The sequence below is a fragment of the Pseudorca crassidens genome, chromosome 11 (genome assembly GCF_039906515.1).
Source record: "Pseudorca crassidens isolate mPseCra1 chromosome 11, mPseCra1.hap1, whole genome shotgun sequence".
NCBI lineage: Eukaryota > Metazoa > Chordata > Mammalia > Artiodactyla > Delphinidae > Pseudorca > Pseudorca crassidens.
This window is the reverse complement of record NC_090306.1, coordinates 60,374,234-60,391,708: the sequence shown is the minus strand read 5'-3', so window position 1 is coordinate 60,391,708 and position 17,475 is coordinate 60,374,234. Positions and strand designations below refer to the sequence as shown.

Here is a 17,475-nt window from a genome sequence, read left to right as displayed (position 1 = left end):
CCTAAGTGTATTATGTTTCACTCTGTAATACATTTATCAGATGAAATATAATGCTATTAAAGCTGGGCAAAACCCAGGAAACATGAAACTCTTTTCATTGTAATTTTGCCACCAGCGCATGGCAGACACACATTTTTCCATTCTGTGACTCCCAGATAGAGTTCTCCACTGTGCAGCTCAACTTTGATTGGAAGGGATAAATAGGAAGAATTGAGGGTCACCCACAGTAGTTACGGTGGGCTGTACGTGGGCGCAGGAGCCACATTTTCTAATGGAATATTTGAGGAAATGTGAAGGAGTGTTTATATCAAAGAACATGCAGGAAGAGTTTTCAAGATGCCTTAATTAAAATCATTCCTTATTCTTGTAGGATTCAGGGCCTTTCCTACTTGGAGAAGAATAGAGGCAGCTCTATAAAAATAAGACTAGTTACTTTGGTGTTCGTTTCTTATTTTTATTTTAGATATACTAGGTACATCACTGGCCAAACATGTGAAGCATTTAAGTAGTATCAGAAGAAGACGCAGAGCTTCATCACGGGATTATATTTTCACATCCTAGAGACCAGTGCATAGACTAGATTTTAGGAAAAACACTTCTGGAGGGAGGTGTTCTTTCAATAACAAGCTCTTTTTTGGAGGGCCCATGATTGTTTACAATTTTCATAAATATAATTATAATTCAATTAAAATTTGTATCTGTTATATTTTAGAAACATATTTTATTTTACTTTTTATGACAGAATTACTGGTCTGAAGATGTACTTTTTTTTTGTCAGATTGGTTGTTTGGTGTCAGGATATAAGACAAATGTGTACACATATAAATATATACATACATACATATAACGTATGTTGTAAGAACATAACTAAGACACACAAACTGAATTTTACAAAATTAACTTTATATACAGACAGAGCCATAGTGGAGTCTTTCAAAACACTGATATAATTTGCTATTAAGATTAGTAGGAATGAGCACAAGTTATACCTGGGAGGTTATTCTAACAGACCTCAGTTGTCACATCTTGGGATGGCTATAGTGTTCACCAGGAAGATTCAGTGTTGGTACTGTGGGTGCTTCTAACTGGAGATTAGTGCCGTGGTGACCTCAGGGGTTAGCATTACCAATAGAATTATAGAATAACTGGAAGAGTGGGGTTTTTTTGTTTGTTTGTTTGTTTTTTGTGGTACGTGAGCCTCTCACTGCTTTCTGATGAGAAAACTGAAGTTTAGAGCGGTTGAGGACACATGCTCAAGTTTACATAGATGACAGGGGGTGGGTATTGAAGCAACAATCTAGGTCCCTTATCTCTTATTCCATTGCTTTTTTGAAAAAAAAATGTTTCTTTCCTTTCTCAGTACTATTAATTGGCATTTTCTAAGTAAACTTCCACTGGTACTTGTGTATTTTTAACTTTGCCTGAGAGACATTTACAAATCAAATGAGAACCTTGTCATTGCTCATGTAGAAATTCCCAAGGGACTTCCATGATGTTATCCACTTATATCTCCTTTCTAGAGAAGAAAGTGCTGGCAATCCTTGAAAAACAATGATTGTCCTTTTACAAAATGATCAGAGAACAAAGTTGCCTTTGTTCAGAGAACATATAAAATTATATATAATATGTATTGTATATAATTATGTATATTATATATATAATTCTGCTTGAATTTTCATTGTAATTGGGGATAATTAACATCCTCATTATGTAGAGTCTTCCAATTCATGAACACATTATGTCTGTCTATTTATTCAGGTCTTCTTGTTTTACTTTCTCAGCGTTTTGTAGTTTTCAGTATATATATCCTGTACATGTTTTGTTAGAATTATACCTAAATATTTTATTTTTTGCAACTTTTGTAGATTTATTTAAATTTCAGTTTTGAATTGTACATTGCTAGCTTAGAAAATGCCATTGATTTTCATAGGTTGACATTATATTCTATTAACTTGCTAAACTCACCTGATCTACAAAAATTTTGATGAGTTCCTTAGGATTTTATACAGAGACAATCATGCTATCTGCAAATAGAACAATTTTGTTTCTGCTTCTCCAATATGGATTCCTTTTACTTCTTTTCTTTGTTTTATGGCAGTAACTAGGACTTTCATTCAGTACAGCATTGTATAGAAGTTTTAAGAATATCATACTTGCCTTGTCCTCTATCTTAAGGGAAGGAAGCATTCAGTCTTTCACCATTAAACCTAATGTTAGCTGTGGGGTTTTGTGCAGGTGCCTTTTACAAGGTTGAAGAAGTTCCCTTCTATTTCTAGTTTGCTTAACTTTTTTACTATGCGTTGATGTGAATTTTGTCAAATGCTTTTTCTGCATCAAGGGGTGTGATGTGATTTTCCTTTGTTAGACTGTCAATATGATGGATTACATCGATTGGTTTTCAAATATTGAAGCAGCCTTACTTACATTCCCAGAATAAGCCCTACTTGGTTATGGTGTATTAGCCTTTATATTTCTGCATTCAATTGCTAATACTTTCTTGAGGAGTTTTGCATCTGTATTCATGAGTGATATTGGTCTATAGTTTGTTTGTTTTTTTTAGTACTGACTTTTTCTTGTTTTGTTATCAGAGTAATTTTGGCCTCACAAATGATTTGGGGAGTGTGCCCTTCTCTTCTGTTTTCTGGGAGAGGTTGTTTGGAATTGAAGTTAATTTTTTCTTTAAATGTTTAAATTTACCAGTGAAACTATTTGATCCTGAAGATTTCTTTTTCAGAAAACAAATTTAAGTAGGAATTCAATTTCTTTTATAATTTTAGGACAATTCAAGTCAGGTATTTCATCTTGGGTGAGTTTCTTTAGTTTGTGGGTTTTGAGGAATTGGTCATTTCATCTAAATTGTTGAATGTATAGGCAAAGGATTGTACATAGTATTCTCCTATTATCCTTTTCATGTCTACTGGGTATTTAGTGATTTTCTTTCATCTGATTTTGGTAATTTATGTCTTCTGTATTTCTTTGTCAATCTTGCTAGAGTTTTATCAATTTATTGATGTTTTTCAAAGAATCAGCTTTTGTCTCATTGATTTTCTCTATTGTTTTCCTATTTTCAGTGTAATTATTTCTGCTTTTAACTTTTTACTTTCTTTCCTCTGCATACTTTACATTTATTTTGCTCTTCTTTTTTCTCATTTCTTAAAGTGGAAGCTTAAATTCTAATATAAGCATTTATGCTATAAATTTTCCTCTAAGCACTGCTTCAACTGCATCCCACAAATTATGGTGTTGTATTTATTTTCTCCTGGAGATGTCTTTGTCTGCACTTTGGTGTCCACTACGGGTTGCCTAGAGGATACTGGGGGCAGGGGGAGATGGTAAACTTACTGCTGATGTTGTGGAATTTTGAATTCTGTTCTTCATCCCCAATCCCTCTGCTACTGTTTACTTTCCAGAGTTCTCAAATAGCTGTTTTATGCATTTTGTCCAGGTTTTATAGCTCTATTTAATGTAAGCAACAAGGTGGAGTGTGTTTGCTCCATCTTACCCAGACTCAGAATCTTTCATACCCTTTTAAACCCTTTAAAATTATTTTAATTTGTTCAGGGACTCAACAGGGAGGGTGCTTTGCTTTGTGCTTCTAGAATGCTGTCCCCAAACCTTTTCTGTGTTGAATCTGGTCCTCTGAATATCCATGCTCAGCTGTCCACTGATGAATTTTAAATCAGTAAATCCTATGTAAGTGTTCAGGTTTGTCTTGTTTGAACTCTCAGACTGTCAGTGACACTGGACACTGACAATCACAGATCCTTGGTATACTCTTCCCATGGCTTCCATACTTCCAAAATCTCTAATTTTTCTTCTTCATCCTCCAGCTGCTCCTTAAATGTGGTCTCCTCTGGGTCTTTGCTGCAAACTCATAATTCTTCTCATTCCACAAGGCAGTCTCATCACTCAGGCACTCAGTTTTCCATTACTATGCTTATGGTTTTTAAGTATTTATCTCTAGTCCAGAACTTTCTTCTGAGTTCCACATAAACATAATTGCTTTCTAGATGTTTCTGCTTCTTTATATTGTAGGCACCACAGAATCACATTTCTCTGTCTCAGTAAAGGGCACCTCCATACATTGGGTTGCTGACTAGAAATAGAATTATCCTTAAATATCTACTGTTGGTTCCTTCCTACAACATTAACTCAATAACTGAATTTATTCCCCTTTTTTTTTTGGTCAATTCCTATGTCTTAACACTTCTGGAATTTGTCTCTGCTTTATCCCTCTACTGCCACCTTGTCTGGGCTATTCTGTCATCTAAAATATTTTACCTGGTACCTTTGCACTTAGTCTTGCTTCCTCCCAATCCATTTTCTTGTATAGCCAGAGTAATTTTTGAGAAATATAAATTTTATAATATCACTTCCCTCCTTAAATCTTGTAAAATGTTCAATTTTTCTAATGCTTCATGTCTTCAATGCTGTTAAAGGTATTTTATAACCTATCATGTTATCCTCAGTATCACTCAGTCTTTCTGCATTAGTGTCCTGTTGCTGCATGACAAATTGCCCTAAAATTTATCAGATTAAAACAATATATATTTATTATTTCTCAGTTTCTGTGAGTCAGAAATCTGGCCGTGGCTTAACTGAGACTTCTGCTTCAAGGTGTCTCGTAAGACTTCAGTTAAGGTGTTGGCCTGCACTAGGCTCCTAGGAGAAGACTCAACTGAGGAAAGACTTGCTTCCAAGCTCATTTACATGATAGCTGGCAGGATTCAGTTCCTCAGTCATTGTTGCAACTGAGAGCCTCGGTTCTTCCCTGGATTTTGGCTAGAAGCCTCCTTCTTCACATGGACCTCTCCAACATGGCAACTTGCTTCATCAAAGTCAGCTGGAGTTTCCCAGCAACACAGAAGTCACATCTTTTTTAGCAGGAATGCTAAATGACATCCCATCACCTGTTGGTTAGAAGTAAGTCAAGAGCAAGATCTTGCTCACTGTCAATGGGCATGAATGCCAGTAGGTATGGGTCTTAGAGTCCCATCTGAAGAGTCCACTACAAACTCTTACCTTCTTTTTCTTATCTCCTCTCTTAATTTCTCTGTGCTGCTTTCTGAATTATTACCGAAACTTTTCCAACTTACCAATTCTCTATTCAGTGGTGTCTAGTCTGCTGTCTAACCCATATATTGAATTTCATCAATTATGATATTTTTCATTTCTACGATTTCCACTTGGATTGAAACATGCCTGTTCTCTTTTCCTCAAATCCCTTATTCTTATTTTTCTCTTTTATCTCTTTGGATGTTTTAATTAACTTATTTTGAAGGCCCCTTTATTTTTCTCTTTTATTTATTCTTTCTTAGATAAGAATCTTCCTACTTCTCCATCTTCTGACCATCTCTCATGGCAATGGTCACCATGTGCCTTGTAATTTTTTAAGTCTATGCGTGTGTCTTCAGTGTGACTTAGCTTGCATGGAAACACGTGGAAATTCCATTTATATTCTAGTTTCTAGAGACATCACTATAAGATTGATTTTCAGTTGCTTCTGTCTAAGACCCTATATGCATACAGGTTCTAAAACATTTTTTTCCTTAATCTTCTATGAACTACTCTTTCTTGGTTTTCCTCCTACTTTACTACCATTCCTTCTCATTTATCTTTGCTGGCTCCATTTCATTCAGCTCCTTGACACTAAGTATTGTAATTCTACCAGGAGTTCTGTCCTATATACTCTTCTCAATCAATCTCCAGTCACTTGACTTTAAATTTTATCTGTATTGGATGACACAAATCTCTCTCTCTCTCCAACCATGAACTAAACATTTATTAAATTTCTAATTCAACATCTCCACTTTGATATCTAACAGACATCTCAATCTTAACATTTCTAAAATGTTTACTTGAGTATATTTATAATGTCAAAGTGAAGGAGGTGATGATAGAGGGGTAATGTTTGAAGACAGAAAAACTAAAACTTATTCCAGATACTAGCTTGGTGGTCCTCAACTTTAGGGTTGGAAAGTGAGAAAATTTCAATTAGAAATCCAGATTTGTAGGCTACATATCCAGAGATCTGCTATGGTAGTTCTAGGCTAAGATCTGGGAATCTGCATCTTAATATCCTAGGTAATTCTGATGTAGGGATCTAAGCACAACACTTTGGAAAACTTTTTCTTACCTAATGGCTATGGTGGGGTTCCTAATATTGTGCTGCCATCTTGGTTCTCATTACTCAAGGACAAAGCAGGACTAAGTCCTTTCACACATATATGACGGGATAGGGCTGGGAAATGTTAGTTGTGTTTCAACTGCACTTAAAATTAGATTTTTTTACCTTTCCCTGTAGGCCAATTTTAGCACAAGAGACATCTGTTAGTTGGACTCACCTATTCTGTTTACATAAGGTGGCTCTGAAAAGGTTTTCTGTGACTGAGATCATGTAAAAAGAAAGATTGAAGATAACTGTGTAATTTTCTCAGTTCTTCATTCATTTTTCCCTTCCTTATAAATCTGCATTCTCTGATCTTCTGAGCAGCTTCTCTTTCTTAGTGAAATTCTTTGCCATCCCCCACTATGGGTTTTTTTTTTTGCTTCCTGAATCTTGCAAGCTTTTTTTGCATGTTAGTTTTTATTAACATGACTATTTCGATAGCACTATCATGTTAGATACAGCTGCCATGCTACTGAATGTTATAGATTCCTCTTTTTGGTAGAAGAGCCAATCCCTCAGGTGAAAAACCCAAATTCATTCAAGTATGCAGTATGCCTTTCCTGAAACAAGAGACCATCTTTAAATGAGGAGTATTTAAAAAGTCAACTAGGATAAAAATAATACATGTGCTCTATTTCTTAACCCCAAGGTGACCATGTCATTGTTGCTCTTCACAATGTCAGACTCAGTCCTTTAATAGGGGAGGGAGGAAACTTCACCTGTAGTATAGAAATGCTGTAGGACACTACAGTATCATTTAGTGAATTACTTTTAGTAAAATACTAAACAAACATTTGTGGTCAGAAAGTTAATATACATCTAAAATATTTTAGCACTAGTCTCCATTAATAAAACTGCAATAGGGCTTCCCTGGTGGCACAGTGGTTGAGAGTCCGCCTACCGATGCAGGGGACACGGGTTCGTGCCCCGGTCTGGAAGGATCCCATGTGCCGCGGAGTGGCTGGGCCCGTGAGCCGTGGCCGCTAAGCCTGCGCCTCCGGAGCCTGTGCTCCGCAACAGGAGAGGCCACAACAGTGAGAGGCCCGCGTACCGCAAAAAAACAAACAAACAAAAACTGCAAGAATATTAACAGTGAAGGACCATATTCATTTACATATGTTCCTAATGACAATGTCATTTCCAAATCTGAGGAAATCTTATTTCATTCAGAGAAACAAAGTTTACAGTCATTTCAAGGTAACACTGTCCAATCATCATCTTTGGCAAATTATGGTAGGTTGATTTTTTAAAAAAAAAAAATTACAGTCAATTCAGCATGCTCAGGATTGAAGACATGAGGACTAGTTTCTCTTGGGTTGGCCAAAAATTTCGTTCGGGTTTTCTGTAACACCTTAAGGAAAAACCCGAACGAACTTTTTGGCCAACCCAATATGACTATCTCAGAATTCATGTGAAATGTATTTGTGATTTGAATGCTGTAAAAGCCTAAAGTCCCTGGGACCCAGTGATTCCCAAACTATTATATCATGATGAAAGCACTTGAGCTGACTGAAAAAATAACCTGTCTTCCTATCTCTAAGTGAAATTTGACAGCATACTGGTAAGACAGGATTGCTGAAGGTGCTAGAAATATATACTGGTCACAGAGGCTTGATGGATGGAAAAAGCTGTAAAAACTAGCAATTCCTCTACTATAAATATTCAGTGAGAATTCTAGGCACCCCAGAATTCTTATAAAAGGAGGGAAGTAATCTTCTAAGGACAGCACTTGTACAGCTGTTGTTGCCATAGGCATACCCAGGGGAAATCTGCGGTGCCTAGGGTCGCTAGGACAGTGTGGGTGGCATTACTATGTTGTGATCTGTTCAATCTGCTTATCGTCTTATACAGAAGGTCTTAAACTTACTTTTCTAATTGGTGTTTGACCTAGTGATATTCTTTTGACTCACATGTGTATGTTATCTGTTTCCTCCTGTGGCCAATGACAAATAGGAAAAAGTTATTCAAGTCAGTGGATATTTCCCTAACAGAAGAAATAAAGGAGATGTACTACTTTATCTAGATGGCCATATTACTAAGTAAGAAGGAGAGAATGGATATCATTACACAACTGGAAGTTGCTACCACAATGCATATACTCAGATTCCTTCCCTTAGTCAGCTTAAAATAGTCTATAAGTATCTTAAAAATTGGACATAGTTGATTATAAGTAGGATAAAAGAAGTATAAAATAAGAATTGTGTGAAATGCTATTGATTAAAGGGAAGAAAGCTTGAATATGATATAAATGGTTGTCATTTGAGGAACAGTTAGGACATCCAAGAAGAGATGCTCAATGGGGTATTACGACCATGAGCTTAGATAAAGGAGGAAATTCCTAACTAAAAGAGGCATTAGAATATCTTTTAAATAGAACTTTTTTGACTATACCCACTTCTGTCCACCCAAAGTCTCTGAGATGACTCCATACCACCAAGTGTGTTCTCATTGTCGGGGATAATGGAGCAGGGACAAAAATGGAGATGAACTGATCTAAATCCTTCACAAGCCTTAAAGCTTCCTAAGAACGGGTAATTCTCTTTATCAGATATTCTATTCAACTTACTGAATAAGGTCTTTGATTTTCGTTTCTGTTTCTTCCCCCTTTCAGGGTGCCTTTCAAGAAATAATGATCACTTTTTGGCAATTCATCAGAAGAAGAGTGGGAAGCCAGCTTTCATTTATCACCATTCACAAGACATTGAGAAGAGCCTGGATATAGCTCCACAAAACATACAGAAACATAGCTACCATTCCTCTTCTAAAGCTCAAATAAGCAAACGCCACCAAATTGTTAATTCAGCATTTCCTAGACCTGCATATGACCCATCTCTCAATCTACTGGCCATGGCTGGTCAAGACCTTGAAGTGGAAAACCTGCCAATCCCAGCAGCAAATGTGATTGTGGTGGTAAGTACTGCATTTAACTGATACTCATCTGATGGTTTCCTCTGTGGTTGATACTTTAAAACAAACAAACAAACAAAACCTAATGGTGAATAGTTATCATTGGATCTCAATGACTATTTACCATAGCACTTCTTATTCTCTGGTATTTCTTTTTTGTTACTTGATTATTATCTGTTGGCTTCCTCTTGAACGTAAGCCCATAAAATAAGAAACCTTGTCTGTATCTTCTCTACACAGCACAATGCAAGGTGCATAGTAGGTGTTTAATAATTTGAACAAAAAATTGCTTCAGGAAGTCCTTACAGTTATGTTGGATCATATCCTATGGAGCCTCCTGACTTCTGTGATAATCTGTTCTAAGCAGATAGGCCTGAGTCTCAGTTTATGTAAATAAATAGTACTTATTAAAGATCTTCTGGTCACTTGACTCAAATTACAAGAAATGAAGAGACCCTGAAAGGGAGAGAGTGATGTACAGGGAGGAGAGTTTTCTATAACTGGAGTAGATAAGATGGTTTGGAAGTAATTGATGGATAATATTCCTAATATCACTGAACAAGCATCACCTTTTATTAATCAAGGTGATGTAATGGGTCCATTTTTGTATTCTTAGGGTATGTAACCAGGCCAGAGGTTCCCAATTTGTGGACGTATCATAGTTTAAACACATGCTAAGGTTGACACACTGTTTGGACTATAGTCCCTCTCGAGTTTAAAATTACAATAGGAGGATCCACATTAAAACTACAAGCTAAATGGTTGTTAATTGCATTTCTGCCCCCAACCATAACCAAATATGTTGACTTTTAAGGCAGGATGATTCAATGAAACCATGTTTGCATTTTGGCAACCTCTCTATAAACCTAATGTAATTAAAATTAATAAGCTTTTTCCCTTTTATTTATTTTTTTAATCTACTACATATAGGACACTTAGTATTGAGAATCAAAGATCCATTCATTGATGTTTTCAACTAGCATCCATTCAATATTTATTATGATCTGGCCATCATTCGGGGTATCTAGAAATACCCATCATTTGGGGCATCCACAAGTGCAATGGAGTCTCTAGTTTTGCTTGGGAAATGTCTGGGGAGAAATGTTGGTAAGCCAATAAGAATCATAAATAGAGAACATAAGATGAGCTGTTGTTAAGAGAAAATATGTGGGTGATTTGGCTTCCTGAAATACTTGAACAAATTTTCTGCATTTACACGAGTAACAGATGTTCTGAAGGTGAAAGCCATGCACTGTGTCTATTGAGTGAAGACAAATGATGTTAATAATGTCGCTGTATCTGGATATGCCTGTGCTAATGCTCAGGCTCAGGAGAGATATTTCCTCTATTGACCATCATCCACCCATAGTCGTCAACTCCTAAAGTCGCTGTGAATTACGGTTCAAGAGGTTTGTTCTATCTTATAATGTCATGTACTGTCTAGTTAATTTAATATTATGGAGAATAAAAGGCATCAGTGAGGAACTCTGGCAGGTCCTTTCACTTTTAGCTCATTTGTGGTTTGGAGATTCATGAAGAAGCTGTGCTTTTTCTTTTGGGTGAGGATGACATGAAGGCAATGGGCGATTTTGCGGCTTAGCCTTCCCTAACCTCTCTTGATCTAGTCTCTAACGGTGCCATGGCGCTGGTGGCTTGCAACAACCATTGCTAGTGCTAATGTTTCCTGTAATCCACTTACATTACTTATGCACATGGTGATTTAGTAGGAAAACCAGGGAAGTGGAGTTATTTTTAAATAAATCAATAATTTTCAGCTTACTCGAAAAAAGCAGAGGGTCAGCATTTAACCAAGTATCAGCGGGTTTGAAGGTTCATGCTTTACAGAAAAGAGATTTAGGAATAGAACGTACATGATGAAAGGGAGATATTTCAGCTGCTAAATGAATTTGGTTGAGTAATTGATATGTGTTTGCATACGTGTGTGTGTGTGTAATATATGGTACCAAAAGAATTCTTGTGGTACCAAAGAATTATTTTGTGGCTTCATTTATACCAAAATGAGCAGTATTAATGAGTATCCATTTCCTGAATTGGGGAAATTATTGTGATTTTCTTTTAGCCAGAGTAAAAAGCCACTCCCAACTTCCAAAATATACAAGTACATAACTTTTAAATCTTCCTAGCTCAGAGGAGAGATCAATTGTTTCTTTCTCTCTCACTTGTTTCTGACATCATCAAAACCATGAGTTTTAAAATTAAAAATTTAACAGGAACATGAAAGATGCATGTATCCCTCCTCCTTTCCTGATTCCAAGTTTCTGGCGCAAAGCATTTCATAAGAACATTTGTCCACAAATGAATTTTTTCCTTTATCTTCTTTCTTTTAGAGTCAGGAAAATATGCAGTTTATTTATTCCAAGGAGAGGACAGCACAATTAGAATGTTTATCCCAAAGCATTCTAATTATATTCCAGAGGTTCAATTAAGAAGCTGTTATTAAGATTTTTGTACAAATGCAATATACAGGGAATATGAATGTCCTCAAGGTCAAGGCTGTGGTAGGAGAAAAAAAATGACTTTAACCAAATGAGTGCTGAGAATTCCATCAATATACATCAGGCCACAAGGCTACCACTTTAGGAAGGAGGGAACCCTGGGGTGTGAGGGAAAATGGTAGAGTGGAAGCAGATGCAGGCTATTCCAGTTCAGCAAGTTCAGCATAGGTTGCTGGGTGAAGAACATTTTAGCTTGGGCAAAGTATGAGAGACCTGGGGAGGCGAAAATCTCCCAGAGATCTCCATCTCAATACCAGCACCCAGCTTCACTCAACGACCAGCAAGCTACAGTGCTGGACATCCTATGCCAAACAACTAGCGAGACAGGAACACAACCCCACCCATTAGCAGAGGGGCTGCCTAAAATCATAATAAGTCCACAGACACCCCAAAACACACCACCAAACGTGGACTTGCCCACAAGAAAGACAAGATCCAGCCTCATCCACCAGAACACAGGCACTAGTGCCCTCCACCAGGAAGCCTACACAACCCACTGAACCAACCTTAGCCACTGGGGACAGACACCAAAAACAACGGGAACTACGAACATGCAGTCTGCAAAAATGGGACCCCAAACACAGTAAGATAAGCAAAATGAGAAGACAGAAAAACACACAGCAGATGAAAGAGCAAGATAAAAACCCACCAGACCTAACAAATGAAGAGGAAATAGGCAGTCTACCTGAAAAAGAATTCAGAGTAATGATAGTAAAGGTGATCCACAATCTTGGAAATAGAATGGAGAAAATACAAGAAATATTTAACAAGGACCTAGAAGAACTAAAGAGCAAACAAACAACGATGAACAACACAATAAATGAAATTAAAAATACTCTAGAAGGGATCAATAGCAGAATAACTGAGGCAGAAGAACGGATAAGTGACCTGAAAGGTAAAATAGTGGAAATAACTACTGCAGAGCAGAATAAAGAAAAAAGAATGAAAAGAACTGAGGACAGTCTCAGAGACCTCTGGGACAACATTAAACGCACCAACATTCGAATTATAGGGGTTCCAGAAGAAGAAGAGAAAAAGAAAGGGACTGAGAAACTATTTGAAGAGATTATAGTTGCAAACTTCCCTAATATGGGAAAGGAAATAGTTAATCAAGTCCAGGAAGCACAGAAAGTCCCATACAGGATAAATCCAAGGAGAAATACGCCAAGACACATATTAATCAAACTGTCAAAAATTAAATACAAAGAAAACATATTAAAAGCAGCAAGGGAAAAACAACAAATAACACACAAGGGAATCCCCATAAGGTTAACAGCTGATCTTTCAGCAGAAACTCTGCAAGCCAGAGGGACTGGCAAGACATATTTAAAGTGATGAAGGAGAAAAACCTGCAACCGAGAGAACTGGGGAATAGGTAGGCTTTGGAATATGAAGGATGGGGAGATTATGGATTACTCCTTTCCTTGAAGGAAGGAAAATAAAGGGAAGGAATAGGGGGAAAGGTGGAAGAAGAGGAGGAGGAGGAGAAAGGAAAGGGGAGGAGAAGGACGGGAGGGGAGGGGAGGGAAGGGAAGGGGGAAAGGGAAGGGGAGGGGAGGGAAGGGGACAGGAGAGGAAGGAATGGAGGGATGGAGGGAGGGAAGGAGGGAAGAGAGGGAGAAGGAGAAAGGAGGAGAAAAGAGAAGATAGAGTGGCAGTTTTGGGGGCAGTGGGAAGACTTCTGTGAGCACATGAGAAGATGATGGGGAGTCTCCAAGAGCCTGAGATGGTCGCTGTGAGATTCCTAGAATCCTGAAGCTTCTTGTCTTGCTCACCACTCACCCAGACCATCACCCAGACAGACATTCTCTTGTTTTTTGACACAAAACATTCTTTGCAAAGATTTTTATCAAGTGGTTGATTTCAAAGACCATTAAAGCCAAAAGCTCTGGATGACTCTGTGTTTCAGTTACATCCTGAGCTCTGGTTTATGCCTCTCCTCAACTTGGTTCTGCTGTTGACCAAGTTTTTGAGTTTCATCTTGCAGGTAAACAGATAATTCCTAGATGTGGTTTGAAGGGCTTTGAAAGTCTTGCCTTCTCATTTCTTTGCTACAGTAAATAAATTTTGTAGCATTTAGTGTGTTATGTGATGTGCATAAATAATTGTTTTTTAATAGACAAATTAGTTTAATCATAATTTTGTATTAGTATAGTGAATGTCCCAAAAGGTGAGTTTAAGCTGTATAACTACCCCTGGAATTCTTCCATGTCAGGGAAGGCTTAATGGTTAAGAATATTTTGTAGCAAGTGATAAGAACCCAATCAAAACTAAAGAACATTTCATGGTTCAAATAACAACACTTGTGTAGTATATCTAGCTTTAGGTGTAGTTTGATCAAGGGCTCAAATAATTGGCCAGGATCAATCTCCCATCTCTGCTTTCCATGGAGTGACTTTATTCTCAGACTGATTCTTTTTCATCTTATCATGGTTTCCTGAAACTCCTGGAGTTTTATCCTTGGAGGTTCATATTCAGTGGGAAAGAATGAGTCTTTCACAACTGTCAGTAATATCCTGAGCATCCCTATAGACCAATTTAAGTTACTTACTTACTTCATCCCTGAACAGTTTGTGGCCAGGTGGTAAAATAAGGCAAATTATCTCAAACCTAAACCATATGCCTTACCCCGAGAGCATCCCTAAAAACCCATAATCTGTTTATGAGAGGGGAGGTTACCTGAATAAAAATTGAGACACTATTAACAACCAAAGGCAGAATAGACACCAGATAGCAGCTGAATGTATGCTAAAGCAGAGATCTAGACTGTAGTTTTTACTAAGACATGATAGCCCCTTCAAGAAATAATGAGGATATGACAGCTTACAACTTGGCCTCAAGAATATGATTCTTGTACAAAAACAGGGTGACTAAAGTCATACTCTAAACTCTCTGACAGTGGCCCAAAAAGGCAGCAGATTCACTCTGACACCGGAGAAAATTAAGGTACCTGGGCTGTGTCCTAACACCCAGACTATTTGCCTATGAGGACTGTGATTTAGGGCAATCTGTTGCACCCAGGATATTTTATCCCAAGAATGTTTCAAATCTGTGAAAACCACTGTAACCTGTATACTTCTTGATAGTGACTGCTTATGTGGTGGGGACCAGAAAAGCTACATTAGTACATAGGCTAAGTGAGTTGCTTGTGGTGGGCAAACTCACAGAACATGGGAAGCAAATGCAGGCTTTGGGAAAATTATGAATTATTATGTGTCAAGGGTATTCGGGGCCATATAGTAAATACCAAGTCCAAAATACTACATGGATATAAGACACAAGTCTACTGCAGTGTAGGATGTGACTCTGATGCCTTCCAATGCTGTCCTGGGACACTAGACCCAAGTTCCTGGAAGGAATGAATATAAAAGCCTGAGAGAAAAATCTCTGCCATGGTTTTATATGGTAGTACTTTTATTAAAACAATCAAATGTGTAGTTCTTTTCCTTGATTTTCAAATAAATGTAGTTACGTCTACCTTGAAAATGGCGTTTTTTTCTGTAGACCCTACCACCTTATCATTTTGGATTTGGTCTGTGTATTTGTCGTCTATTGTTGCATAACATATTACCTCAACATCTAGCAGCTCTAAACAAGGACTATTTATTATTTCATATAGTTTCTGAAGGTCAGGAATCTGGGAGCAGATTAGTTGTGTAGTTCTGCCTCAGGGCTTACTGCAGTCAAACTGTCAGGCAGGGCTAAGTCTTTGAAGACTTGACTAAGCTGAAGGATTCACTTCCAAGCTCGCTCACATGGGTATTGGCAGGAGGCTTCAGTTCCTCAACACGTGGACCTCTCCACAGGACTGCTCAGACATGGCTTCCCCCAGAATATGTGAGGAGAGAGAGACACCACAGTGCCATGTATGACCTCGTCTTCAAGTCACACACCATCATTTCCACTGTATTCTATTCATTAGAAATGAGTTGCTAGGTCTCGCCCACACTCATGGGGAGGGGACTGCAGAGGGCATGAATACCAGGAGGCAGGGATCATTGGGGACTATCTTGGAGTTTAGGTGTCACAGTCTTCAAAGCAAAATTGGAGAATCTTTGTATTATGCCATTGCTTGTTATGCACTTCTACCTATAAAGTTCAGGGAACATGAGGATTTAAGGACCTCGTGTAAACTTCAGGAGAGGTAGCTGTGTGCTGAAACCATATGGCTACTGAAATTGCGTCGTATATTGTAAAGGTGGAAGAAATTGTGTCAACAAAGAACGTTTGAGCATTAAAAAAAAAGCCCCTCATGATTAGATGACAATTTACAGACAAAAAAAATCAAGGCCCTAAATCAATAACTTTCTCCAGGTTAATTGCTTAATAAAAAGTGCTAGAGGCAGATCAGCTCTGTGCTTTGCGATGACATAGAGGGATGGGATAGGGAGGGTGGAAGGGAGATACAAGAGGGAGGGTGTATGGGGATATATGCCTACGTATAGCTGATTCACTTTGTTATACAGCAGCAACTAACACACCATTGTACAGCAATTATACTCCAATAAAGATGTTAAAAAAAAATTAGTAGAGTCGGGGATCCAAAAAAAAAAAAAGTGCTAGAGGCAGAATTCAGATTTGTGTGACTTCAAAACTCAAACATGTTAATTTTTAATGTAATGTTTAATGTAAGTTAATTTTTTGGTTTGCTTTGGGAAAGTATTATAAATTTTCCCAACAGAAAATTTAACTTCATGAATTATATTCTATTTAAGCTAATGATAATGTAAATTCTCATGCTCTGAACATACAGTCATCGATAGCTAGGTGTTCATGTTGGAGCCAGAGGTTAAAATGTGAAAGACCTGTAATGGCCATCCTATAGATCATCATAAAAAATGAATTATAATGTCAAATTAGATTTCACTTTAAGAAAGTCTAGAAGAAGAAATTCTGTAATCTACTTCAGGTATCTGGTTAACTTTCTACTCTTTTCTTAACCTAAAGGCTTAATGTTAAACTATAAGAGCTTCTTACATAATCACCTTTCTTTTTAAGTCCCAAACGTTTGCATTTTGGAAAACTTTGTGCTTTGATTCTCCAGATATTATTGTACCCCTGCAAAATCATCTTGAAGTAGAAATTCCATTCTTGAGCTTGGCATCCTGACAGTCACAACTGTCACCATCTGTTGCTTTTCTACATTTCTAGCTACTAAAGCAGCAAGGAGGATGCTGGAACACATTCTGGAAAGCTAGAGGTCAAGCTTAGGCAATGTCTGTGTGAAGTTTCAACACTGGACCACGTAGTACATCTGTTTGTTTTGCATAATTAGACTCAACATTAGGATGATTGATGTCTTAAGAGAACTGGTTTAATGATCATACTAATTGGACATTGGATATTTAGTAATGTTTTTATTTTAACTCCAAAAGGAATATATTTTCATAGAGTTTCAGAATATTTAGAAATATAGCAAAGGAAAAGGAGGAAGTAAAAATAATCCTTAACTGTTAGATAACAATCTCATCTTGATATATGTATCTATATGGTCTTTTATATATATGTGAATGTAGACCATTTTTTATAAAAATATGCAATCTGCATGCATAAGGTTTTATAGTTTTTTTTACTTAGTTTATATTATGGACACTTCTCCATGTCATTAACTATCGTTATATAGCATCACTTTTATGAGCTGCTAAAAATTCCATTGTGTAATAGATTTTACAGTTCTATGTATTGACATATTCCCAACACATTCAGTAAGTTAAGGCAACTAATTCTGAGAAGGAGAAATAAATGTTGAATATATCAAATAGAGTATTTTTTTTCATTGCAACTACCTACTTAATAATATTGAGAGAATTAGGGAGCTTATCTTAAGGGAAACTACTTTCTTTATGAACTCTCTATATAATTGTAATATGGTATCTATTTTTT

At 37.2% G+C, this 17,475-nt stretch overlaps 1 protein-coding gene and 1 long non-coding RNA gene across 9 annotated transcripts in view; one reads left to right on the top strand and one right to left on the bottom strand.

Moving 5' to 3' along the window:
* PTPRR (protein tyrosine phosphatase receptor type R) overlaps positions 1-17,475 on the top strand; it is a 254,815-nt gene that overhangs the window by 12,617 nt on the left and 224,723 nt on the right. For all 5 annotated transcript variants that reach the window (XM_067697342.1, XM_067697340.1, XM_067697341.1 and 2 more), the window contains exon 2: positions 8,781-9,079. In XM_067697342.1, the coding sequence (XP_067553443.1) occupies positions 8,781-9,079 (299 nt within the window). The remainder of the gene's footprint in view (positions 1-8,780; positions 9,080-17,475) is intronic.
* LOC137202199 (uncharacterized) overlaps positions 1-17,475 on the bottom strand; it is a 139,862-nt gene that overhangs the window by 43,312 nt on the left and 79,075 nt on the right. The gene's annotated exons all lie outside the window — the stretch shown is intronic.